Source organism: Lacerta agilis, chromosome 16 (genome assembly GCF_009819535.1).
Source record: "Lacerta agilis isolate rLacAgi1 chromosome 16, rLacAgi1.pri, whole genome shotgun sequence".
NCBI classification, from domain to species: Eukaryota; Metazoa; Chordata; class Lepidosauria; order Squamata; family Lacertidae; genus Lacerta; species Lacerta agilis.
In genome coordinates this window covers 6,106,811-6,132,725 of record NC_046327.1, presented here as the reverse complement: position 1 = coordinate 6,132,725, position 25,915 = coordinate 6,106,811, and the positions used below count along the sequence as shown (strand labels likewise).

The window sequence follows — 25,915 nt, the reverse complement described above, 5'->3', positions numbered from 1 at the left end:
TCAGCCAAATTCATACGGCTTTTATGCAGGTAGGAAATGTTCGAACGGAGCAGCATTCAGCTATGTGAAAACGCCCCCTGCAGTCTGGCTGGTGTAGTTCAGACACGGGTTTTGCCTTGCCTTCTGTTGCTTGTGAGAACTGGGCTGTGGCCAATAGCTACCGTAGACAAAGCTCTTCATTACATTTTCCATATATAACTTTTATTTTGTCTGGTTAAATCACAGTCAACTGCCCTCTGGGGACTTATTACTCCCTGGAACACCATGCATGTGAAAGCTGCTGGATTGGTTCTTACCAAGATGAGGAAGGGCAACTGGAATGCAAGAACTGCCCTTCTGCTAGCTACACTGAATATCTCCATGCCAGAAGTATATCAGAATGTAAAGGTGAGAGGTTAGCAATCATGTAATACCTTTTTAAAAAGCAACTAAAGACTTAAGTTTTTCGTTTAGACACTGCAAAAAAAATGCTTTTTAAATGTTTCAATAATAATATTTAGAAGTTGTTTTAAACAGTTGTGGAGACTAGAACTAAATATGTCAAATAGAAGTCTGGTTTATGGTTTGTTTGTTTGCTTGCTTTAGACTTGTGGAATAATAGAGGAAGAGGAAATTGCAAAGCTAATATTAAAAGTTCAGCCTTTGTGGGGGGGAGGGGGTAGAAATCTATTTCTTAATCCGGACTGTCTTTCAACCAAATGACTCAAAGGCAGTTCACAGCCCTGAGTGGTATTCAGCACGATGACAATAGCAGTTCACTGGAGCGACATCCTCTCCAACCACGCACCCTTCCCAGCTCCTTTCTGAAAGGTTCCCCCCAACACTTTGGGATGGGGCACACAAGGCCTACAAGGAGGAAGAGAGGGAGAAGTCCTTCTGCCTCAGTTGAATATCACTCAATTAAAAAATGGCAATAAAACCTACGAAATCAGAAGATCGGGCACAAAACAAGAAACCAGCGGTAAGAACATCAGATTAGAACAATTACAGCTCAAAACTTCAACACAAGTAGTTCTCAACCTTTTGTCTCTCCCCCGGCTGTTGATCCAATGCGACTGCTATTATACTGCAATAGGTGTGTTTGACTGCAAAGACCAATCACCAAATGGAATTCTTCATTCTGTGGGCTTCATGTTTTGCCTAACTGCTCAGCGCTCACAATAAGTGCAATTTGTGCTCTTGGCAGATGCTCTGTGCTAATTCCATTTAGCAAGCAGTTGTGGGCGCGCAGATTCATTGGGCTTGTAAGTGTCCAGTTACATTGTGTTTTAGAGGTTATTCTGCCTTTGGCTCCTTGGGTTATTGGCTGTTGTCCTTGATGCATATTTGAAGCTAGATATTGCTTAATCCCGATGTATTGTTCTTCCCTAATTAGCTGAGTGCAAACCGGGAACCTACTCTCCAAATGGCCTTGAGATCTGCGAATCATGTCCTCTTGGCAAATATCAGCCTGCAACTGGATCCAAGCACTGCATTCCTTGCCCAGAAAGCATGTCAACAGTCAAAAGAGGAGCTGTGGATATATCAGCATGTGGAGGTTTGTGAAATCGAAATTCCGGGAAATAGCATGTTGCTAAGACCTATGCAGTACAGCTTTCCTGATCTCTGAATAACTGGAATATTTTTGAGTAGCAGCATGCGTTGTATCTTTATTTTATACTCTGCTTATCAATCGTTTAACTTTATGAAGGAAGGAAAAGACAAGGTAGAACTGAACCCATGGCTTTCAGGTACAGAAATAATCTCTTTTGGGAAAATTTTCCTCCATTGACAGATATTCCATAGTGATTTCTAATTGTTAACACCAGTACTAACACAGATCACTCCTGTGTATCACTGATGTCTTTATTCACTTTTAACATTAAACACGCACACAACTTGGGGGAAACTTAGTATTTCATATACCGTATTTTTCGCTCCATAAGACGCACTTTTTTCCTCCTGAAAAGTAAGGGGAAATGTCTATGTGTCTTATGGAGCGAATGGTGGTCCCTGGAGCTGAATTGCCCAGGGGCCAAAAGAGGATCATGCTTTTTATTTTACAAAGAGAAAAGGGGATGTTGAAAGGACCCCGCTCAGCAGCTGATCAGCAAGAGATCGGGAGAGAGATAAGAGTCCCCGGCTCCCTTTCAGCCCCACCCTCCTTTGTTGAATGTGCTGCAGAGGGAGGTTCTTTGCTTTCCCAGCTACATGTGACTGGCTGATTAGATTATCTGTCTGGAAACTGTGGAAAAGGCTCCCTTTCTTTTAGAAGCTGCAGAAATGTGAGTTGAACCCCATAAAAACAGAGCTTTTCCTCTTTGCTTTTCCCCCTTTGCAAAAGGAGCTTTGCTTTTCTCCCTTTGCAAAAAAAGCTGCAAAACTTTTAGCTGATCCTCAAAAAACAGAGTTTTTCCCTTTGCAAAAAAAGCTGCAAAACCTTTAGCTGATCCTCAAAAAAACAAGGCTTTTAGAGGAGGAAAACCAGAAAAATATTTTTCCCCTTGTTTCCTCCTCTAAAAACGAGGTGCGCCCTATGGAGCGAAAAATGCGGTGTGCTACTGCCTTCCAGGCCTGCTCAAATCATGACTCATCACCCAAGTAGGGTAACCAATTAGGAGTCTGATCTGCCTCCTGTTTTTGCAGCCTAGGTCTCAGCAGAAGTTAATAAAAGGTGCTAGATGTCTAGTCTGGCCTTGAATTCTCAATATCCTCCTCTTCTTCCATCTCGAGAAAAAGGGTCTCCAGTATTTTGTAAACAAAAAACAAAAAAATATTTACGAAGACGGTATAGTAGTCGTTGTAATATAGGATAAGAAATCCCTAAAAAGGACTTAACATTCTTTCTGTATGCCACAACTGCGGCGAGGCTACTACTCGCTAAGAATTGGAAGAGCCAAGAACTACCAACGATAGACGAATGGCAAATGAAGATGATGGACTTTATGAAACTTTCTGAACTGACTGGGAGACTCCATGATCAAGGAGACGAGCTGGTGGAGGAAGATTGGAAGAGATTTAAAATTTATTTGAAAAAGTATTGTAATATTTAGTATTGCCTAAGGAAGTAGTTAACTGGGACGTGGGTGGCGCTGTGGGTTAAACCGCAGAGCCTAGAGCTTGCTGATCAGAAGGTCAGCAGTTCAAATCCCCGCGACGGGGTGAGCTCCTGTTGCTCGGTCTCAGCTCCTGCCCACCTAGCAGTTCGAAAGCACATCAAAAGTGCAAGTAGATAAATAGGTACCGCTCCAGTGGGAAGGTAAACGGCGTTTCTGTGCGCTGCTCTGGTTTGCCAGAAGTGGCTTTGTCATGCTGGCCACATGACCCAGGAGCTGTACGCAGGCTTCCTCGGCCAGTAAAGCGAGATGAGCACCGCAACCCCATGGTCGTCCGCGACTGGACCTAATGGTCAGGGGTCCCTTTACCTTTACCTTTAAGGAAGTAGTTATAGGTTTCTCGCAATATTTTTAGGAAATAGGTTAAGTATAGATGTTTTAGAAGCAAATATTGGATAGAATGATAGCTCCTAGTAACTACCAAAGAAGATTAGGAAATGAAATTCAGATGGGGGGGTCGGGGGAAGTCATTTACTGGTGTTAAGATGAAAGTATAGGATTGTAAGAACTATATATTGTTTTGTTTTCTCTCTTTTTCTTCTTTCTTTGTTTTTTCTCTTTTTTAAATGTCTGTTTCTTGTGTATGTTGGTATGTATATGTTATCTTTTTATACCTTACAAAATGAATTTAAAAAAATATTTTAAGTACCATATTTTCCGGCGTATAAGACGACTGGGCGTATAAGACGACCCCCAACTTTTCCAGTTAAAATATAGAGTTTGAGATATACTCAACCACAGATTCTCCACCCGGCGTATAAGACGACCCCTGACTTTTGAGAAGATTTTCCTGGATTTAAAAGTAGTCTTATACGCCAGAATATACAGTAGTCGTTGTAATAGGTTTTCGTTTTCCAATTTGCAGTACCTTGTCCATCTGGAGAATTCTCTCGCTCTGGTTTAATGCCCTGCCACCCTTGTCCCAGGGACTATTATCAGCCTGACCCCGGAAAGTCCTATTGCCTGTCTTGCCCATTTTATGGGACTACTACCGTGATCGGCGCCAGGTCTATAACAGACTGTTCAAGTAAGTTATTTTCTTTGAAAAATTGGCAGTAGGGTTAATGGTCAAAGTTACATAGGAATTGCTACATAGCAATTGTTAAGCATTCTAGGTCAAGGCTTGCCAAAAGAGAGACAGAAACTCTTTATGCATGCTGCAACTGCGGCCAGGATACCGCTAGCCCAAAGAGGGAAGAGTGAATAATGTACCAACAAAAGAAGAATGGCAGGAAAAACTAATGGAATACGCCGAAATGGCAAAACTAACTGAAAGAATACGAGTTACAGGTAGGTAGCTGCGTTGGTCTGCCATAGTCAAAACAAAATGAAAAATTAAAAAAAATTCCTTCCGGTAGCACCTAGAGACCAACTAAGTTTGTTCTTGGTATGAGCTTTCGTGTGCATGCACACTTCTTCAGATAGGAATTTTTTTATTTTTTATTTTGTTTTGAAAGAGTACGAGACAAGGACAATAGAGACTTCAGGAGAGATTGGGAACCATTTATGATATACCTACAGAAATACTGTAAAGAAGTGAACAACTCGCTAGCAGGTTTTGAGTAAACACTTACAATCAACAAAATCAATATATTTACAAGGATGCTGTAAAACATGTGGAAAGTATAACAACATAACAGGTTTAAGACATTCAAATTTAAGATATATCCAAGAATGCAGGAGAAGGCATTAAAAAATAAACCAGAAGAGGAAGTTGAGGGAAGTCATGGGGGGAGGGGAAAACTATCTTTTTCTTTATTTTTATTATATGATGTGATAATTGGATGTTTCAAATATAAAATCTAATTTGTTTGTTTTTTAAAAAAGTTTCATAGCAACATGCTTTTACTAATGATTGCTTCCAAGGAAAAACTGGTGGCTGCCTTCCCTGTCCTCTCATAGCAAGGAACTCCATGTTACACTATGTTCCATCAGCACAAACTTTCCACCTTGACAGATGGAACAGTTCCTCTTCTCCCCCTGGCATGCTGTTTAAGGGGTTCTCCTGATACACACACCCCGGGCCAATTGTGCACCACCGTGCACAGGGGGAAGAAGGAGGGAAGCCCTGTTGTACAACCATCAGACCTCGTGCAGGGCTTCTGCTGATGGGACTTCTTGGGTGAATCCCTCCCACAGTCTGTACCCAACACATAGGTTGGACACTAGCAAATTCAGTTGTCCCCCCATCCACCGTCCCAAAGGCCAAACAATTGGGTTTCTGGTTTGATAAGCTGGTCTCAAAAGTTGCAGCCTGTTTTCTTTCATGTGTGCTGGCATTCCTTTTGTTCCTCCTATTCCCATTGCTGCAAATGTGGTCCATACATCCTCTGGCATTCGTCTGCAGTGGCCTTAAATATTTAAGAAAGATACTCAATTCAGTGATTTAATGAATAGAACTAGGGCAGGGTTTTCAAAACTTGGATCTCCAGCTGTTTTTTTGAACTACAACTCCCATCTTCCCTAGCTAGCTGAATCAGTGGTCAGGGATGATGGGAATTGTAGTCCCAAAAAAGCTGGAGACCCAAGTTTGGGAAACCCTGAACTAGGGTTGGGTTTACTGAGAAATCTAGTGGGAATTGAGACTAAAAGACCCATAGTTCCTACATGTTTGCTTCTTCCTTAGACGTTGCCGAAGTTCTCTAGTGGCACAAGACCTGAAGACTGATGTTAGTTCTCTAGGAGCTAAGATGCTGAGATGTTCAAACTGAAATGTTAGTGGGAGTTTGGGTCAAACTAAATGTGTTAGCAGCCGATCCAAGTGTTTAACAAGTCCCCCCCCCCAAAACACATGGGTTGAGGGAAAGAGGCCTTTGCTTGCCCCCCAGAAAGATGCTAGCCTCCAAGAAGAGTGTTTGGGGAGAGGTGTTGTGTGGAAGCTAGTGTAAGGATGGGTGAGAATTCTGTTAAGTCCAAGTACCCAAGCAAACAAAAACAAGACGGAATGGACTTAGGAATGAAAAACTGACAGAGATCATAAATAGAATTATCTAGCTGTATGTGTGGGGAAAAACTGTCACATCTTCTGTGGCCCTAAACCAGTGTTTTTCAACCTTTTTTGGGCAAAGGCACACTTGTTACATGAAAAAAATCTCGAGGCACACCACCATTAGAAAATGTTAAAAAATTTAACTCTGTGCCTATATTGACTATATATAAAGTAATTCTCTTGAATAGGAATCAAATAAACACAAAGAAAGTATTTTATAATTACTTTATTATGAAATAGTAAGTAAACAGAAATATGAAAAATTATAAAATACTTAAGCATAGTGAAGCAATCTGTGGGGCTGGAGAACAGACCCCCCCTTTTCGTTGCCCTCGGCGGAGAAGGGAATTAATTCGCCGTGGGGACGGGGAAGGAGCGAGCAGAGCAGGAGAGGAGGCGGCGGCGAACAAAGGCCAGTCCTACGCTGCCCACCCCCGTCGCTGCCGCCTCATTCAAGCGCGCCTTTTACCACCCTACCGGCGCAGGAGAGGCGAGCTCCAGGCCGCAAGCTCCTCCTCCTCCTCCCGCTGCCGCTCGCCTTCCCCACCTGGTGTGCCGGCAGCTCCGCACTTACTTGTCGAGCCAGAAGGTCCACGGCGAGTGCAGCGGGATCCCCTCGCCGGCGTCGGGCTCCAGGCCGCTCAGCTGCTGCTGCGGGTCGGGGTCGAGGTCGGCCTCGTCCTCCGCCTGGTGCTGCCGTGGCGGCGGCGCCGCCGGGCTCGGGGGCTCGGGCAGGCCCAGCTGCCTCTCGGGGGGTGCTGAGCGCCATTGCCCTGCGCTTCCTTCGGCCCAGGCTGAGTCAGCGCCGCCTCGCTCGGCGAAAGCCCGTCTTGTTGCGCACAGCCAGCAGGCAACAGGGGTCCCTGCCTGCCCGCTGCAAATCGGGCACGCCGAGCAGGCAGGCCTCGCTCACTGGCTGGCTGGGGGGGCGGGTTTTTCGCCTATTTATAGCGCCCTTGGCGCGCGGGCTTGGCTGAGCGGCGGCTCCCTGCTCCGAGCGGCTTGCCGTCTCCTCTCCCACTCCATTCAATCTCGTCACAGTGGAGGGAGGCACAGCTGGTCCTTTGAGCAGATCCCGGGGTGGGTTTTTGTCACACTCTCTTCGCTGCCCACTTTTTAAGTCACGGCACACCAGGCAACATCTCGCGGCACACTAGTGTGCCGCGGAACAGTGGTTGAAAAACACTGCCCTAAACAACCAATAGTTCCGTGCTCAAAGACAACAGAGTCTGTCTGAGGCACACATTCATGGTTGCCAGGTTCACATGCTTCAATTGACACTGTAAATGAATAGATCTATCTATATCTGCACAAATCAAGGCTGGTTCTTTTCCCATTGCTGTATCATTGATCCTGTCACAACCTTGACACAGAGGACCTTGTCAGTGGAATTTTTACAGTTGCTTCCATTCAATCCCATTTAGGTTTTGGCTCTACTTTCTCTGCAGCGGAAGAGAGTGTAGCACGGCCAGTCTCCCCAGAAAACATCAGCAACAAATACCAAATCAGCAGCCAGGCAAGAACAAACGTCATAATTGTTTAAAGTTAGCATTAGTATTAAAAATGAAAACATCTTGCATGCATGCAGTATTTGTCTCTTGTAATATTATTGTTCTGTATTTCACTTCTGTCCCACCTGTTATAAAGGGGGGAAAACTGCTCCTTTTCCCTTATGGGGTACCCGAGAGGCCATATAGAGTCCTTATGTAGGTTCTCTATCGGTAGGAGAAAATAACAGAGGCCAACCAGAGAATATTGAGAAGCAAAGCAGCTAGTAAACCTGATCTTTATTAAACTGTTGCAACAGGGTGCTCAAACCGCCACGCAGGAGGGAGGAGGAACCCAGAACATTGGTGCGCAAGCCCTTATATAGACTTTTGAAATTGCCTACCCTGCATCTGGGCATGCGCAGAAGCAATTTCCGGAGGCACAGAGGAGAGCCCCCACACTGCGCTGTGCCGGTTTAGTGCAGCACGCGGGGACTTGCTGAGCAGATGCCTCGGTTCGGGGGCAGCTCATGGGCCAGTTAAGCAACCCTCATAGGCCGCTTCCGGCCCATGGGCCTTAGGTTGCCGACCTCTGGGTTAGGCTGAGAGACAGTGACTGGCCCACAGTTACCCAGTGAGATTCATGGCTAAGTGTGGTTTTGAACCTGAGCCTCACCAGTTCCTTTAACCTCTGTGCTGCATTGTCTTTACAATTTTGCATACAATTTACAGTTGCAGGAATGAGCCAAAACTCCTTGCCTTGTTTTTTTGTGTTGGTTTGCATGAGTGTCAAAATTTCACGGTCACTTTTGAGGGTTTTTCAATATTCACTGCAGAAATGTGCTTTTCAATAACATCGTTCTTGGTGCTGATGGCGACACCTGCTTTTCTGCCTCCTCCATTGTGCATCCCTGTCATCTAATCCCATTCGGTTGTGAAAACCGAGTGGTGATTTTTGCCACAGGTGTCTCAGTGCTGCATCCATCCATTACCAGAAGCTGCCCAAACTGTGCACGAGAACAGTTCTCCCTATTCAATCAGTGTGTTTTGCATTTCAACCCAAGCAGTTGGGGAAAAAATCAAGCCATGTAAAATACTAAATTTAGCCCAAGGCTCAGTTTGGACAAAGCCCTACAAACCTTCAAGCGTATAATAGAATAATCTTATGTAACTAACTAGCCTGGCTTATACTTCTGGGGAGGGTAAACCAGTTTGTTGCTTGCGGGGTTCCCTTTGCTTGCATTTTGCTTTCTTAATGAACTTCATTATTTCCATTGGCAACAGGTATTCCACGAGTGTTTCCTGGAACCGTGCAAAAATGGAACTTGCAAGCGTGTCGGAAGTGGGTATATCTGCATTTGCTACCCTGGATATGAAGGTAAATGATAGTGTCGATTGGCATCTTGTACAGCACATGGAGGGTTGGATCCAAATAATTATGAGTGGAAGGAGAGAAAATGTATTAGTGGTTTCCCTAGCCCCACCCCCCCCCCCACCCCCTGTGATCTCTTGCACCTATGGCTCCAGTACAACTGTTTGTGAGTAACTCCTATGGAAAGCATTGAAGCTTGTTAGTAATGATTAACTTGATACATCAGTATTAATAGGATGCGCAGCCTGCTCCTAAGGTTAGGGTCCCACCAGGTTCGTTGGTGCATATTCCCTAGTTACTGTGGGAAGCAGAGATGGAGAACCTGTGGCCCTACAGAATAGGCCTGGGCGACACCTGGTTTTCAGCATCACAATCTATCAGCAGCTAAGCATCACAGTATACCGATATACTGCCAGCATGGTGTAGTGGTTAAGAGTGGTATACTCGTAATCTGGTGAACCGGGTTCGCATCTCCGCTCCTCCACATGCAGCTGCTGGGTGACCTTGGGCTAGTCACACTTCTCTGAAGTCTCTCAGCCCCACTCACCTCACAGAGTGTTTGTTGTGGGGGAGGAAGGGAAAGGAGAATGTGAGCCGCTTTGAGACTCCTTCGGGTAGTGAAAAGCGGGATATCAAATCCGAACTCTTCTTCTTCTTCTTCACAACGTCTGAAATAAGGATCAAACCATGTAGTGGTGTTGGCTGGCTTCACAGTTTCCCCCACGTTATTATTTTCCCCAGCGCCTGCTTTTGTGACTTGATGCCCCCTGCAGGATGTAGGGGAGAGCTGAGCCAGCAGAGTTAACAGGAGCTGCAAGAATCGAGAGAAGCATTGGCTGGTTTTCCCCACATTGGAATTTTTGCATAGCACACACACACACATCATGACGCAATATATTGCCAGGTCAAAAATTATGAAACCAATATCATGATATGGAGCTCAAACCGGTTTTGGATGATCTAACCCCCAACCCAGCTCCAGATGTTGATGAACTACATTTTGCATCATCTGACCATTGGGCATGCTGGTCCAAACATGTAGAAGATACCATGTTCCCCATCCCGGGTGTATAGGATTAAGTCACAACAAGCTCAGTAGGAACCACTTCTGAAGGCACAAACAAGGCCAGGCTGCATGTCCTATAGCTTTAGCTAGATGGCATGAATTGTTTTCATAGAACGTGTTTTAATACTGTGTATTTACATTTAAGCAGCACTTCGCTGAGCTAGAAACTTTTATTTATTTATTCGCATTTCATTTAGGAGCTGCTTCCCTTGAAAGATTTTGAAGCAGCTTGACAATAAAAACATGCATAGCAACCATTTCGCATCCTGAACAGATACAGGTGAAACTCGAAAAATTAGAATATCGTGGAAAGGTTTGTTTCTTTCAGTAATTCAACTTAAAAGGTGAAACTAATATATGAGATAGACCCATGACATGCAAAGCGAGATATGTCAAGCCTTTATTTGTTATAATTGTGATGGTTATGGCGTACAGCTGATGAGAACCCCAAATTAACCATTTCAATTTTGGGGTTTTCATCAGCTGCACGCCATAATCATCACAATTATAACAAGCAAAGGCTTGACATATCTCGCTTTGCATGTCGCGAGTCTATCTCATATATTAAACTCCAGTAGCTAATGAAAAGAATTGCTTACATAAATGGACTTTTCCACGATATTCTAATTTTTCAAGTTTCACCTGTACAAGATTGGGTTTAGAAACTCCACTTAAAAGTTGGAGTTGTTGAAAAAGGAGGGTCTTCAGTAGAAGTTGTAAAGACGGCACGTGTCTTGATATGTAAAAGGAGTGGGGTGCACACACACCCCACCCAAAATTGGGTGTTGGGTTGGGGAAAGGAGAGTGGAGCAGAAGGGAAAGCCATTTTGCGCAAGCAAAGGACATCCTTCGACAGACTCACGAGTTGAATCCCGCCCTTTCCGTATATACTTATTTATTTACGTTGCATTTATTTGGAATTTTGCTTTGCTGTTTCTTTCCCTGCCCGTCCTTAGTAACCCGAATATATATATGTTTTTTTCTTTTGTGTTCTTTTGGGTTGCGTTTTAGGCTTAAAATGTGAAACAGATATTGATGAGTGCCAGTCATTCCCCTGTCTCAACAAAGGGATTTGCGAGAATGGCAATGCAACGTTCATTTGCCAGTGCCAGCCAGGCTACACAGGTGACAAATGATGAACTCAGGCGTCAACTCCAGGTTGCACACTTTAAAATAAAAATAGAAAATCCAATTGTTGGCCATACTTGATTTCTCTTTTAAATTATTTGCCTTCTGTGGAATAAGTTAGTTGGTTGCAGGAAATTGGACCATTTCAGTCAGCTGATGATAAAATAATCAGTACACTTTTAATGGATGCAATGTAGAGGAATTTGATACAATGGTGCATGTTTTAGAAGTTCTGGTTATACAAAAAGTGGCTCGTTTAAAATGTCAGAGGCTGAAATTCATACTTATCTTAAAGCGTGTCCCATTGGTATAGTTACAGGTAGGTAGCCGTGTTGGTCTGCCATAGTCAAAACAAAACAAAAAAATAGAAAATTCCTTCCAGTAGCACCTTAGAGACCAACTAAGTTTGTTCTTGGTATGAACAAACCTTAGAGACCAACTAAGTTTGTTCTTGGTATGAGCTTTCGTGTGCATGCACACTTCAGTGTATCTGAAGAAGTGTGCATGCACACGAAAGCTCATGCCAAGAACAAACTTAGTTGGTCTCTAAGGTGCTACTGGAAGGAATTTTTCATTTTTTTGTTTTGTTTTGCCCATTGGTATAGTTTGTATACCCTGCTTTTTGCAACTTATAGATGGTTCCCATATCCTGGCAGCTTACAGAGAGAGTTCTGCTTAGCTTCAGTAACCGGACTGTGTCAAAAGTAGAAATAGCTGGGCTTGTGCTGGCAGTGTTAAGATTTAGTACAGTGGTGCCTCGCAAGACGAAATTAATTCGTTCTGCGAGTGCTGTCGTATAGCGAAAATTTCGTCTTGCGATGCACCAACGGGGGGAAGAGCGGTTTGACGGAAAAAAAATCGCGAAAATTTTTCGTCTTGCGAGGCAAGCCCATAGGGAAATTCGTCTTGGGAGTCAGCCTTTCGCTAGCGAATGCCTTTCGTCTAGTGAGTTTTTCGTCTAGCGAGGCATTCGTCTAGCGAGGTACCACTGTACTTGCATTTATGGAGATAAAAACGCTGGTGGAAAGATCTAGGAGATTTATTTTCGAATTCCATTTTCGTGAGCGTATGAAACTGCCTTCTTGTAAGTCAGGCCAGTACTGCCTGGCTTCTTGATGCAGCGACCTTCTTAACACAAAATCAGGTGGTCTCTTCAGCAAAATCCTCATTGGGAAAATAAAAATGGAATTAAAGCTTTGCCTTGCAGAACATGTGACAAACCGAGCCACATACCGTATTTTTCGCTCCATAGGGCGCACCGGACCATAGGGCACACCTCATTTTCAGAGGAGGAAACAAAGAAAAAAAAATCTGGTTTTCCTCCTCTAAAAGCCCTGTTTTTTTGAGGGTCAGCTAAACGTTTTGCAGCTTTTTTGCAAAGGGAAAAGCCCTGTTTTTTGAGGATCAGCTAAAAGTTTTGCAGCTTTTTTTGGAAAGGGAAAAGCCCTGTTTTTTTGAGGATCAGCTAAAAGTTTTGCAGCTTTTTTTGCAAAGGTGGAAAAGCAAAGAGGAAAAGCCCCGTTTTATGGGGTTCAACTCACATTTCTGCAGCTTCTAAAGGAAAGGGAGCCTTTTCTACAATTTCCAGACAGAGGGAGGTTGTTTGTTTCCCCAGCGACATGTGACTGGCTGATTAGATTATCAGCCAGTCACATGTCGCTGGGGAAACAAACAACCTCCCTCTGCAGCACATTCAACCAAGGAGGGCAGGGCTGAAAGGGAGCCGCAACTCTTATCTCTCTCCCGATCTCTTGCTGCTCAGCTGCTGAGCGGGGTCCTTTCAACACCCCCTTTTCCTCTTTTGGCCCCATGGCAATTCAGCTCCAGGGACCACCATTCGCTCCATAAGACGCACAGATATTTCCCCTTACTTTCCAGGAGGAAAAAAGTGTGTCTTATGGAGTGAAAAAAATTGGTAATAGCCCATCGAGCCCATGCAGTGCCAAGCAAGGAGCTCTAATTTGTACAGTACTGCTAAAGAAAGGAGATTGTCAGATTCCTTAGCAGCACTGGATAACAATAAATAGGCCGTGCGATGTGGGTGTGCCACATGGCTCACCTTGAAACCTGAAAACTCATGCTGTGGGAGGAAAGCTCATGAGGATCCGCATACAGTAATCAGTGGTAAATGAAACATGGAGACTCTGTGCAACCTGAGTAGATTTTTAGAACGACCAGTTCAGTGTTTTTAGGGTTGCGTCTTCCATGCGTCTGAACTGTTAACAATGCTCTGTAACCATTATTGCTTGAAGGCTTGCAGTGCGAAGAAGAAGTGGATGAATGCAGTTCAAATCCATGTCTGAATGATGCCGTCTGCATTGATGGTACCAACTCTTACCAGTGTCTGTGTGCAGAAGGATTCACGGGTAAACAACTGATTCGTTTGTATTAAGGGTTGCCAGCTTTTCATATTGCTCCTCTGCCTTTAACAGCAGCTTTCTACGCAGACATTAGCAGGAGAAAACGCCTGAAGGTGCAAGCTTCATCTTCTGGCGTGTGTTGTAAAAAGTACACCAGGCTGTTTTTGTCACTGTTTTTGTTTAGAAGCGCCGCTACTTCAGATGTTTCCATTTAAATACAGCCTTGGTGTATTCTGTACTGATAGAATTGAGAGGATTCCAGCTTTTATTGAAAAGAAATATGAAGATATAGCTCCCGTTTCAGATTCATACAGTCCCTTAGCATTATAAACAGGAACTCTGTTACATGAAAAAGATTGGCAAAGGTTTTAAACATTAATATGCTAGCAAGATGTTTTGCTGCAGCTCCTGAATACCTTCCCCCAATGTGTTTTGCTGAGGAAAGGTGCATTTGCTAGTATTGTGTTTAATGTAACCAATAAATCACTCTTGTTGTTTTCATTTTCTGGAATATTCTTAAGTTTTCATCTCTGTTCTTTTTCATCTGTCAAAGTTCCTGAAATCTAGAAATTGCCCGATAAAGACGTTATGCTCCTATTCCCCTGCCCCTAAATTTCCTCTTTACACCTTTCTTCTCAGGTACTCACTGCGAAGCAGAGATAAATGAATGCCTTTCAAACCCCTGTTTAAACAAAGCTATCTGCGAGGATCGGGTCGGAGGTTTCTATTGCAAGTGTCCGTCTGGGTTTATTGGTACCCTCTGTGAAAAAAACATTAATGAATGTCTCAGCAGGCCTTGTAAAAATGGAGGCACCTGCAATGATGCTATCAATGGCTACAGGTAAAAAGCGACAACCACTAGCTTCATTTACAGCACAGCTCTATACGTGTTTTCCCCCAGTAATAAGCCCTGTTGAGTTTAAGGGTGTTTACTCCTTAATAAGTGTGTTTAAGGTTGCGGCTTACATGTGTAACAGCTGATTTGAGGGATGGAAATAGTAACTAAGAAGGGATTCTAGACCTCATTGTCTTACAGTCTTTCCAAAGACTAAAATAATAATAATAATAAAAAGAGCCAGTGTGGTGTAGTGGTTAAGAGCGGTAGACTCGTAATCCGGGGAACCGGGTTCGCGTCTCCACTCCTCCACCTGCAGCTGCTGGGTGACCTTGGGCTAGTCACACTTCTCTGAAGTCTCTCAGCCCCACTCACCTCAGAGTGTTTGTTGTGGGGGAGGAAGGGAAAGGAGAATGTTAGCCGCTTTGAGACTCCTTCGGGTAGTGATAAAGCGGGATATCAAATCCAAACTCTTCTTCTAATAATAATAATAATAAATTTTTATTTATACCCCGCCCTTCCCAGCCAAAAACCGAGCTCAGGGCAGCTAAAACTAATTAAAATCACAGCAAAAGCATAAACACAATCAATTTAAAATAACAGGTTAAAATACAAATTTAAAAATTCAATATTAAAACTGCAGTCTCATTTTCTAATAACCCACCAATAAAAGAATGAAGCATAAATATCAAACAGAAACCAACCCAAAGGCCAGGTGGAACAGCTCCGTCTTGCAGGCCCGGCGGAAAGATGCCAAATCGGCCCTGCGGAATGATGCAAATGTGTCAGGCTGAGCTATTAAATAAAACGAATGCGCTTTTTCAAACTGAAAAAAAATAATGTGTGATTTAACGGAAGTTAGAACTGTAGTTTTTGTGTCAAGAGAGGTCTGGAATTCCTTCCAGCTTGAGATTCCCCATCAGCGCTAGAATGAACAAGAAGATAGCAGGGTGTCTGCAAATATGGTATAAATATCTCACCTATGAATATATTTTGCAAGATCATATTTTTACTGCAAACTAATAAAATAACATGGGCTAGTCTGCGGTCATGATTTGCCTACGGTATTGCACAAGAGAAGGGGCAGGTAACGTAGCTAAGTTTGCTTCAGATATAATCTGAGCTAAATGTGTGCCAGAGTTGTGTTCCTTAAGCTATGAGCGCTAGGTTGTCGCTTCCTGGCAGAGACCACCGGGCAGGGCCTTCACCAGTGGGCCTTAGTTGCCCCATCTCATCAAAGGACCTTTAAGGTAGTCTGTTTTCCATCATGTAGCCTTTCCTGTCAACAGCAAGATTTAGGAAATGAAGGGGATGGGGAGAAAAGTAGTGAATAAAATGCCCATAGCTACCTGTTCCAGAAAAAGGATAGAGAGGGTTTTTTCCTGAGGTTCCATTAAGGTTCCTGATGGGGAGGGGGGACAATCTTGAAAAAGCAGCCTAGAATTGGAATCGCTGGCTCTTCAGATGTTGCTGGACTCTACCTCCCATCAGCCCCACCCAGCCTGGCCAAAAGTCAAAGGTGATGGGACTTGTAGTCCAACAGTATCTGGAGAGCCACAATGTTCCTCATCACTGGGCTACAGCATCCAAGGATCCGATAATCGGTCCATTATGAGCCCGGACCGGAACCCTCTTAGATTCACAGTGAACAGTCTCCTCCTCGTGACCAGAGTTTAAAAGAATTTGAGGTTGGCAGAATTTGTCGGCAGTTCCAGTTTACACAAAATAGCGAACTATTGGTTTTGGTTTTTTTCAGACTGGCCATCTGCTCAGGCTGCTTTGAGCTCGTAGCACCAGTTTCCCCTCTTCTTTGCCCCCTCATTTCACTCACAACAACCAGGATTTTGTTTTGTGGACTGCTGTACTAAAAGGTGCTTTTGGGGGGGATTTCCTCCACAGGTGCCACTGTGTCAGAGGATACACGGGACCGCAGTGTGAAGTGAACATAAATGATTGTGAATCCAATCCCTGCGCAAACCAAGCGACTTGTGTGGACGCCTTGAACGCGTACATTTGTAAATGTCCCCCTGGCTTTACAGGCAGCAGGTGTGAAACAGGTACACAGGACCAAAGTATCAGGAGAAGGAAGGCTTGGCAAAGCTTCATGGCAACGCTAGTGCAGTTTTGAACTGATACCAGACGGCTGCCTTGAATGGCGGAGATTTTTGCAAAGGGCAGTGTTCACGATCATAATGATTTAAATACCAAATCCAATCCCATTAAAAATAGGAAGTCTTTGCAAATAGAAAACCAGCGTATAGAGTTTTTGTCTCTGCTCAAGTGGCAATTTCATTTCTTATAACAGTACAGAACCCCAGTGTTACCACTGGAATTCCTCCAAATGCTTGATGTTTAGCCTGAAGAAGAGAAGGTTAAGGGGTGATATGATAGCCATGTTCAAATATATAAAAGGATGTCATATAGAGGAGGGAGAAAGGTTGTTTTCTGCTGCTCCAGAAAAGCGGACACGGAGCAATGGATTCAAACTACAAGAAAGAAGATTCCACCTAAACATTAGGAAGAACTTCCTGACAGTAAGAGCTGTTTGACAGTGGAATTTGCTGCCAAGGAGTGTGGTGGAGTCTCCTTCTTTGGAGGTCTTTAAGCGGAGGCTTGACAGCCATCTGTCAGGAATGCTTTGATGGTGTTTCCTGCTTGGCAGGGGGTTGGACTGGATGGCCCTTGTGGTCTCTTCCAACTCTAGGATTCTATGATTCTATTCTATGTTTTATGCAAGAAGTTACTGCATAAGCAGAATGAATTCTGCCCATGTAACAGAATCTCCCCCTGACCCTTCCCTGCAACCCTTCAGAGCAGATTTTGGCCAGTGCAGTGTATTCAGCCCTTGCTACCATGGAAAAGATTTTATTCCTGTTCTGCTTTATATTATGCTGGTGGTGTGCTATGGCACACATATATGATACTGTGTAGCTTTCGTCTTGCAATAAATAATGCTATGCCTGCCACTTTGTGGAAAAAGGCAACCCTGCCGTTAATTCTTTTTGATCCCTAACAAATTATGAGCATTTCTCCTTGCCAAAGCTTTGCAAATCTTGCATGTTACCCCGTTTCCTCTACCAGTCTGTGTAACGCATCGAGCAATAAGAATAAGCTTTGATCTGCTACCATGAAACACTGGGAGCCTTTTTAAAAATATATATTAATTATGGGAAGGGCGTTTTCATTGTGATGGCAAGTGGAGAAGGAAGGCTTAAACCTCCCCTGACTGCACACTTCAGTCCTGATGGCAATCCAAGGTGTATTATTTATGAAATTTGTATCCTGCCCTTCCTCCATAGATCTTAGTTTGTCTTTGATGCAACAGATGGTACGTCTGTAGGCAAGAGGTGAAGGATCTTGGGATGGCATTGCGAGATCCAACTTCAAAGCAGATCGTTACAGTCAATCCCATCCGAAGACAACAAAAGTGACACGTTTTCTGCAGGCTCACAGTGCCTTAAAAAGGAGAATGTTAGATTTCTGGCTATAAGTATGGAGGCCGGTGCTTTTTACAGAAACCAGTATACAATAAGCAGCACAAAAACGGCGCACACTAATCTACCAAACCATTCTATGTATTGAATTCTATATTGGTAGTCCAATCAAAAAGAGAGCAATGCAAAAAGTCAAACAAAGAAGCCACAAACAGAAAACTCATTCAAGTCAGTACAGCAGGACAATTTCAGTCTTTAAATGTCTTTAGCCAGGCTCCTGTAGTTATTGATGAAAATAGGTCCAGTCAGATGATCTATAACTACAGGAGCCTAGCTAAAGACATTTAAATACATTTAAAGACCGAAATTGTCCTGCATTGCTCTCTTTTTGATTGGACTAACAATATAGAATTCAATACGTAGAATGGTTTGGTAGATTTGTGTGCGCCGTTTTTTGTGCTGCTTATTGTATACTGATTTACCACGAGTATTGGCAGCATAGGTTTATTTTTTCAGCTTTTACAGAAACCAGGCATTTTAGGATTGTCTCAGGATCAACTTCCGTAGTCTGTTAACGTGGGAAGCATAAGTGGAAAAGCAAACGAAATTGTTCATTTTGAAGGCAAGCGTGTTTCTTAGCAAGCCATTGGAACAGTGAAACTTTTTTCCCCTCTCCGTTTGTTGCAGAACAGTCTTCCAGATTTAATCTGGATTTTGACGTGTCTGGGATCTATGGCTATGTCATGCTTGACAGCGTCCTCCCCTCACTCAGCGAAATCACTTGTGCATTCTGGATGAAATCGGCAGATACAACTAATTATGGGACTCCCATTTCTTATGCGGTGGAAAATGGAAGTGACAATGCCTTTCTGCTTACAGATTACAACGGGTAGGTGTGAAGTAGAAAACAATGCTGTGTTACTCTCTAGATGAATTTCAGTATTCTTGGGGACCATGTAATTAATTCTCCATGGGCAAAGCTGTAATTTGCTGCACACACACAACCTTGAAAATTTCTCAGGTAATCAGACTCTCTAGTGAAGCAGTTTCCCCTAATACAAAGCATTTTTGTATGCATAAAGGTGAAGGTAAAGGGACCCCTGACCATTAGGTCCAGTCGTGTCCAACTCTGGGGTTGCGGCGCTCATCTCACGTTACTGGCCGAGGGAGCCGGCATACAGCTTCCGGGTCATGTGGCCAGCATGACTAAGCCGCTTCTGGCAAACCAGAGCAGCGCACAGAAACAGTGTTTACCTTCCCGCTGGAGTGGTACCTATTTATCTACTTGCACTTTGACGTGCTTTTGAACTGCTAGGTTGGCAGGAGCAGGGACTGAGCAACAGGAGCTCACCCTGTCGTGGGGATTCGAACCGCTGACCTTCTGATCAGCAAGCCCTAGGCTCTGTGGTTTAACCCACAGCGCCACCTGCGTCCTATGTATGCATGCTTCACCCTAATTTACTTCTGTTTCAGTGTATCTGAAGAAGTGTGCATGCGCACGAAAGCTCATACCAATAACAAACTTAGTTGGTCTCTAAGGTTCTACTGGAAGGAATTTTTTGATTTTTAATTTTGTTTTGCCTAATTTACTTAGTTAGACAACTGCACTGGAAAATTCAGAGAGGTGTGCATTTCAAAGGATGGCTGTGTTTCATTTTGCATATTGTTTCAGAAAGGGCAAATTCTGAAGGTTCACCTTTAAATCATTTTACCCCCTTATCCTTGGGCAAAGATGAATCATTCATCCGTTCTCTCTCTTAATTAGGTGGGTTCTTTATGTGAATGGGAAGGAGAGTATTACAGACTGCCCTTCTGTGAATGATGGCCATTGGCATCACATTGCTGTCACCTGGTCAAGCATTGATGGAGCTTGGAGGGTGTATATTGATGGGAAATTATCCGATGGAGGCAGTGGTTTATCTGTAGGATCGGAAATCCCTGGTATGGACCTTTCCATATTTATTTGATTATATCACTTAACAATGATGCATATTGATTGAGAGGGTTTTGTGCTTTTTCAATTACAGCACAGAAGGTGGGACCCAATTCAGCTATCTTCTTATTCTGTCTCTCTTTCGTGAATAGGTGGAGGTGCCTTAGTCCTTGGACAGGAGCAGGACCAAAGAGGAGAAGGATTTAATCCAGCAGAGTCTTTTGTCGGCTCAATTAGCCAGCTCAACATTTGGGGTTATGTTCTGTCCCCAGAACAGGTACATATGTAACACTTCATTTGGTTTCTTTGAAGCTCGGGAGAGCCCTGTCTGGCAAATGAAAATACATTAAGCAATTTCCCATATTCTGGGCCTGATCCTTTGCTCTTTGTCTCATCAACTGCTCAGAATTGTTTTATATCTGTGAAAAATAAAACCACGTTGGCAGTAATGAAACTGGAAGGTAGTGGCTGTGTTCAGACAAGAATGAGCCCGGCTCTCCCTCAGGCTCACACATCCTCATGCTACATTTTTATGAACCACAACTTAGTGTGTCATCCAAACCCTAAACTGTGCTTGATCTATCAGTGGAAGCAGGCCCGCCTCATAAACTATAGCCTGTAGCACTGCAAAACTCAGGTGTTATTGGGGTTTTGGTTTTTTTGCTGTAGCAGACTAACATGGCTACCACTTATGGGATGGAGGGAGGCTAGTCAGCCCTGCTTCAAGTGACTCAACTTCTGTGAGAGTGGGTGGAAGTTCTTTGTTTATGTATCGGATCATACATCACTTTAAACTAGTTTTTAGTTGAAAGCGATTAGTTGCCGTATGTTGTAGAGTTGGTTAGAGTGTTGGGGTTGTTATGTAACAGTTTTAATGACATCCAATATCTCCTGGAGAGCCAGTGTGGTGTAGTGGTTAAGGGCGGTAGACTCATAATCTGGTGAACCAGGTTCGCGTCTCTACTCCTCCACATGAAGCAGCTGGGTGACCTTGGGCTAGTCACACTTCTCGGAAATCTCTCAGCCCCACTCACCTCACAGAGTGTTTGTTGTGGGGGAGGAAGGGAAAGGAGAATGTTAGCCGCTTTGAGACTCCTTTGGGTAGTGACAAAGCGAGATATCAAATCCAAACTCCTCTCCTCCTCCTCCTCCCCCTCTGTTTTCTCTTAAAAACACTGTGTTTTTCTGAAATGGGTGTCAATATTTAAGATTGTCTTTCTTCCTGCCTGATCCATGTTTCAGGAAATAAGTGAAGAACAGATATTCTTCCAACTATTTCTGCACAACACCATCTGTCCATCACCCCCAGTATTTCTCAAAGGGAGGCCTTGCATTCAGATACTGTAGACATGAGTTTGTTCAGTTTGATCATTCACTGGTCATTGCGGTGAGAAGGAAGAGGAGGAACCAACTAATTAACAAGCTTGTATCTGTCCCTTTTCTTTTGAACTATCAGGTGAATTCCTTGGCTACTACTTGTCCAGAAGAACTCCAAAAGGGCAATGTATTGGCCTGGCCAGATTTCCTTCCTGGGGTTTTTGGAAGAGTGAAGATAGATTCCAAGAGCATATTCTGTGCTGGTTAGAGCTCTATCTCCTAAAAGTGTTGTTGTAATATAATGCAATGGTTTTTAAATTTTGCTCAGGAAATCCTGGCGCACCCTGGAAGCTAGTCAGAGGTGCCTCATTGCATGCTCAGCCAAACTATGACTTAGCGACAATGTGTTGGGTCCTTTAAGGGTAAGTCACAGCTGCGTCGTTCCTGCTCCTTCCGCCATGTTGCTGCTGTAAATTAAGCCATTCGTTGACTGAGGACTCAAGTTTTACAGCTGCAAACGAAATGTTTTAAGTGTGTTCTAAGTGCAATATACAATGTGACACTAGCTGGCAATGGTGAGCCTTAGGGAAAATTCAATGTATTTTTTAAAAACGCTTTTTAAAAAAGCATTTTCAGAATGGTTTCTATATGCATGTAGATTCCAGCTTAGTGTGTCATGCATAGCTTGCCTTGTAATTTGTTTGGAGGAGCAGAAGGACTGCGGGGAGGACTCGGGGGTCTCACATATTTGCCCGAAAGTAGGGGTGGGAAACCTTTTCAGCCCAGTGGGCCAGACTTTTATCTCCTTGACACTAACTACACAAACTATGTGACTGCCATATAGGCTTTACGTATGTTCCTATGACTTGACAACCAGCTGATCGCTTGGCTTTTAGAAAGAGCTTCTGGCAGCACCTGCAAAGCTGGTTTCAGTACAGAAATAAGTCCCTGAAAGCAGAAAAAAAACCAACAACAAAAATCGCTGGTATACTGGTGTTCCTTAAGTGGCACGAAACTTATGATATGATTATCCCCGTGGCCCACTAGCCTTTCACAGATACACTTGATCATTTAATGACTGGAACATTCCGTCTTCATTCTTCGGATTCCAGTGTTGTGTAATAAATGTTCCTTGGGACCTCGAGCGAAATATTTATGGTTTCCTGGATTGAGATGTTGAAAGAGTAAAGTTTAGGATTGGGTCAAATGGGAGAGATTTCCAGTCATTCATTGGAACAGAAATGTGAATCTTATTTTGGCTCCCCGTTCTGTTTCTCTGTTTGTTTGTTTTTCACTTGTGAAAATGGTTTTAACCTTGGGTGTTGAAACATATAATACTCCTATGTTTTTTTTCTGAAAGCAAGCGTTGGAAGCGTGTATATACGTCTTCCAAATCTCCTTGCATAGCATGGAAGACTAGTAAAGTTTTGGGAATCAAAGTTTGGAGTAGTAAAGTAAAATTTTATTACGGCCATTGGCCCATATCAAGAACAAATCAGACAAGCGAATGAAACATAGAATTTAAAACAACTTGACATAAGACAATTTAAATAAAAAAAACACGAGGCAGCAGCTGCTGCAATTTAAACAATATCAAATCTAAGCAACCCATCAAGAACAACATTTTACCTCAATTTACAAAGTTTGGAGAAATCTGCAATTCTCATGCTTCTAGCATCTGGCAGTAGTGTGGTGAACTTCAACAACTAAATGGAGATATTCATTTAATTCATGTTACACAACCATGTGGGATTGCAGGAGCTCTTGTTTTAATGTGCTTTAGCTGTTTTGTGTGTGTGTTTTCCTTTGTTCTCAGACTGCCCGCCCCTAGAAGGCTCCATACCTCACCTGAGAACTTCATCAACAGATTCAAAGCCGGGGTCAAAAGTCTCCCTCTTTTGCGACCCAGGTTTCCACATAGAAGGGAATTCCGTCCAGCAATGTCTCAATTTAGGGCAGTGGGCACAACCTCTCCCACGCTGTGAAAGTAAGTGGATACCCTTAGGGTGCTCCTAACTTTAGGATTTGCTGCAGTATTAGACCGAAGATCCTAAATGAAGCAACAACAAAATAAATCACTGTCAATGAGGCCACTTAGTGATTTCCGGAAGGCCCCTTCTAATGCTGCTATCACAAAATGTAAATGGATTTTGTTAGGTTGATCCAAAGAATCACTGGAGCTGTAGTTTATTAAGAGGGATGGGAACTGTAGCTCTGTGAGGGGTAAACTGCAGTTCTGAGGATCCTTTGGGGAGAAGTCGTGTGCTTTAAATGTACAGTGGTACCTTGGTGCTCAAACTTTATCCATTCTGGAAGTCAATTCCAAATCCAAAGCGTTCCAAAACCAAGGCACCAAATTCTGTGATTCCCTTATAGAACTTTATGAGAGGGCTTGAGGGTGTTTCCTGCAAAGCAGGAGTGGGGAGAAGGTTCAGTTTAAATTATTGAACGTTGACCTTCATTGCTGATTTCTAAACACCTGCTGAAAACTTTTCTCTCCCACCAGGCCTATGCAGGCAATTAAGACTACACCCTTCCACGGTGGTTAAATGTTTTTAACCCTTTTAATGGGTTTATTGTATGATTTTATGGTCAACTGAATAGAAGTGAAGATGGCTAAAACTGCATTCTCTCCAAAACCTTTAAAGATTTGGAATCATGGCCACTGTATCAAGAAGAGATGAAAGTGAGCGCGTCTAACCTCCTAATACTTTTGTGCATATATCGTCTGGCTGCAGGAATTAGCTGTGGGAAGCCTCCTCCTTTAGAAAACGGATTTTACTCCGCCGAGGACTTCTTTGCTGGAACCACCATCACATATCAATGCAACAGCGGCTATTACTTATTAGGAGACTCGAGGACACTTTGTACAGACAGCGGAAGCTGGAGCGCCATTTCGCCCTCTTGCCTCGGTGAGATCATGACCATGTTTGGCCATATTGTCAACACAAGAGTCCTAAGACCCCTCCTCAACTCTGCCTCCATTCTCCTACTGACTGACATATATTTACTGGCATATAGACAAAATTCTGAAAGGCTCAGTACAATGAAATCACCCGGTAGACTCTGCATCTAACAATTAAAATGCTGTTGTATAACATTCACGAATCCACGTTGCGACCCCTATCATGGGTAAACATTAGGAAGGGTAACTCACATTTGTCTGAGTGCTACACCTTGTTAACAACCAACTGCCTAATGGATATTTAGATGGAATTCTCTGACACAATAGGCAGCGCAAAGGAACATGCACAACTGATTCTATAAGAAAAAATGAAAAATTTGTCTAGTGGCACCTTAGAGACCAACTAAGTTTGTTCTTGGTATAAGCTTTCGTGTGCATGCACACTTCTTCAGATACATGCACACGAAAGCTTATACCAAGAACAAACTTAGTTGGTCTCGAAGAAGGAGAAGAAGAAGAAGAGAAGGAGGAGGAGGAGTTTGGATTTGATATCCTGCTTTATCACTACCCGAAGGAGTCTCAAAGCGGCTCACAATCTCCTTTCCCTTCCTCCCCCACAACAAACACTCTGTGAGGTGAGTGGGGCTGAGAGACTTCAAAGAAGTGTGACTAGCCCAAGGTCACCCAGCAGCTGCATGTGGAGGAGCGGAGACGCGAACCCGGTTCACCAGATTACGAATCAACTGCTCTTAACCACTACACCACACTGGCTCCCTAAGGTGCCACTGGACATTTTTAAATTTTTGTTTTTATTTCGACTGTCAGACCCACACGGCTACCTACCTGATTCAATATGACTCTGTCCTCAGGGACGTAGACTCTCTGTGAGTGCTGTTTTCCGGAATCTCCCCTGTAGTATTGCTGAAGGTAGCACATTCAGTCTCACTGCCATAGATGCCCTGCATTGATTCAGGTTGATCAGGTGGTAGTCGCCATTGGCCGTTCACATCGGACCATCCCCAAACTTGCACACGCTACATATTCAAATGTGGCTGAATAAGGCTGTTGGCCAGCTCCCCAAAACCTGTTTCAGGCATGTCTGAGGCTTTGCATCAAGCAGAGAGAGAAATTGTTTCCCCCTTCAGAGAGCAAGACCCCACCCAGGCCACGTTATTGCAACCTGATTTTTGAAAATCCTCTCTGTTTCAAAAGCAATCTGCTTTGCAGCACGAAGAACTGCTGTTCCAAGATATTTAAGACCCCTTCAAGGACACCCAGTTTTAGATGTGGGTCTTCGAATTTTTGGTGCAGGATATTTGTGGCCCACCAAGCTTTCCCTGCAAAATATGTTTAAATGTATCGTTGAGCTTACATAGTTTTGAAGGCATTGCTTACAATAGCAAGAGTATATGTTTGCATTTTTTGTCATCGTGCAGCAGTTGTTTCTGATAAGTTTTGTTATGTCTTTATCGAGCAGCAGTCTATGAAAGGAAGGGACATATAAGAATGTGTGCATTCTTTCATGCATTGTTTTTAATAGTTCTTGGTGATATGTAAGTTGCTATCTTTGTATAAAGCATCAAAGATTGAGAGTCCCTGAGGCAGTAGCACCACCAAGGGTACTATTAGTATGACTATATTATTAATCTAGTAAGGGGAGCGGGTGGCGCTGTGGTCTAAACCACTGAGCCTCTTGGGCTTGCCAATCGGAAGGTTGGTGGTTCGAATCCCTGCAACGAAGTGAGCTCCCGTTGCTTTGTCCCAGCTCCTGCCAACCTAGCAGTTTGAAAGCACGCCAGTGCAAATAGATAAATAGGTACCACTCCGGTGGAAAGGTAAACAGCATTTCCGTGCGCTCTGGCTTCTGTCATGGTGTTCCGTTGCACCAGAAGCAGTTCAGTCATGCTGGCCACATGACCCGGAAAGCTGTCTGTGGACAAACGCCGGCTCCCTCGGCATGAAAAGCAAGTTGAGCGCTGCAACCCCACAGTCGC

General features: G+C 43.6%; 1 protein-coding gene across 1 annotated transcript in view; it reads left to right on the top strand.

The window, feature by feature from the left end:
• The window catches only part of SVEP1 (sushi, von Willebrand factor type A, EGF and pentraxin domain containing 1), a 130,202-nt gene that overhangs the window by 62,225 nt on the left and 42,062 nt on the right, over positions 1-25,915 (top strand). Inside the window, exons 17-31 of the mRNA XM_033173957.1 lie at positions 226-387; positions 1,376-1,537; positions 3,961-4,122; positions 7,509-7,600; positions 8,856-8,949; positions 11,021-11,134; positions 13,390-13,503; positions 14,137-14,338; positions 16,232-16,389; positions 18,454-18,655; positions 19,532-19,707; positions 19,852-19,976; positions 21,156-21,279; positions 22,833-23,003; positions 23,755-23,928. Of these exons, the coding sequence (XP_033029848.1) occupies positions 226-387; positions 1,376-1,537; positions 3,961-4,122; positions 7,509-7,600; positions 8,856-8,949; positions 11,021-11,134; positions 13,390-13,503; positions 14,137-14,338; positions 16,232-16,389; positions 18,454-18,655; positions 19,532-19,707; positions 19,852-19,976; positions 21,156-21,279; positions 22,833-23,003; positions 23,755-23,928 (2,232 nt within the window). The remainder of the gene's footprint in view (positions 1-225; positions 388-1,375; positions 1,538-3,960; positions 4,123-7,508; positions 7,601-8,855; positions 8,950-11,020; positions 11,135-13,389; positions 13,504-14,136; positions 14,339-16,231; positions 16,390-18,453; positions 18,656-19,531; positions 19,708-19,851; positions 19,977-21,155; positions 21,280-22,832; positions 23,004-23,754; positions 23,929-25,915) is intronic.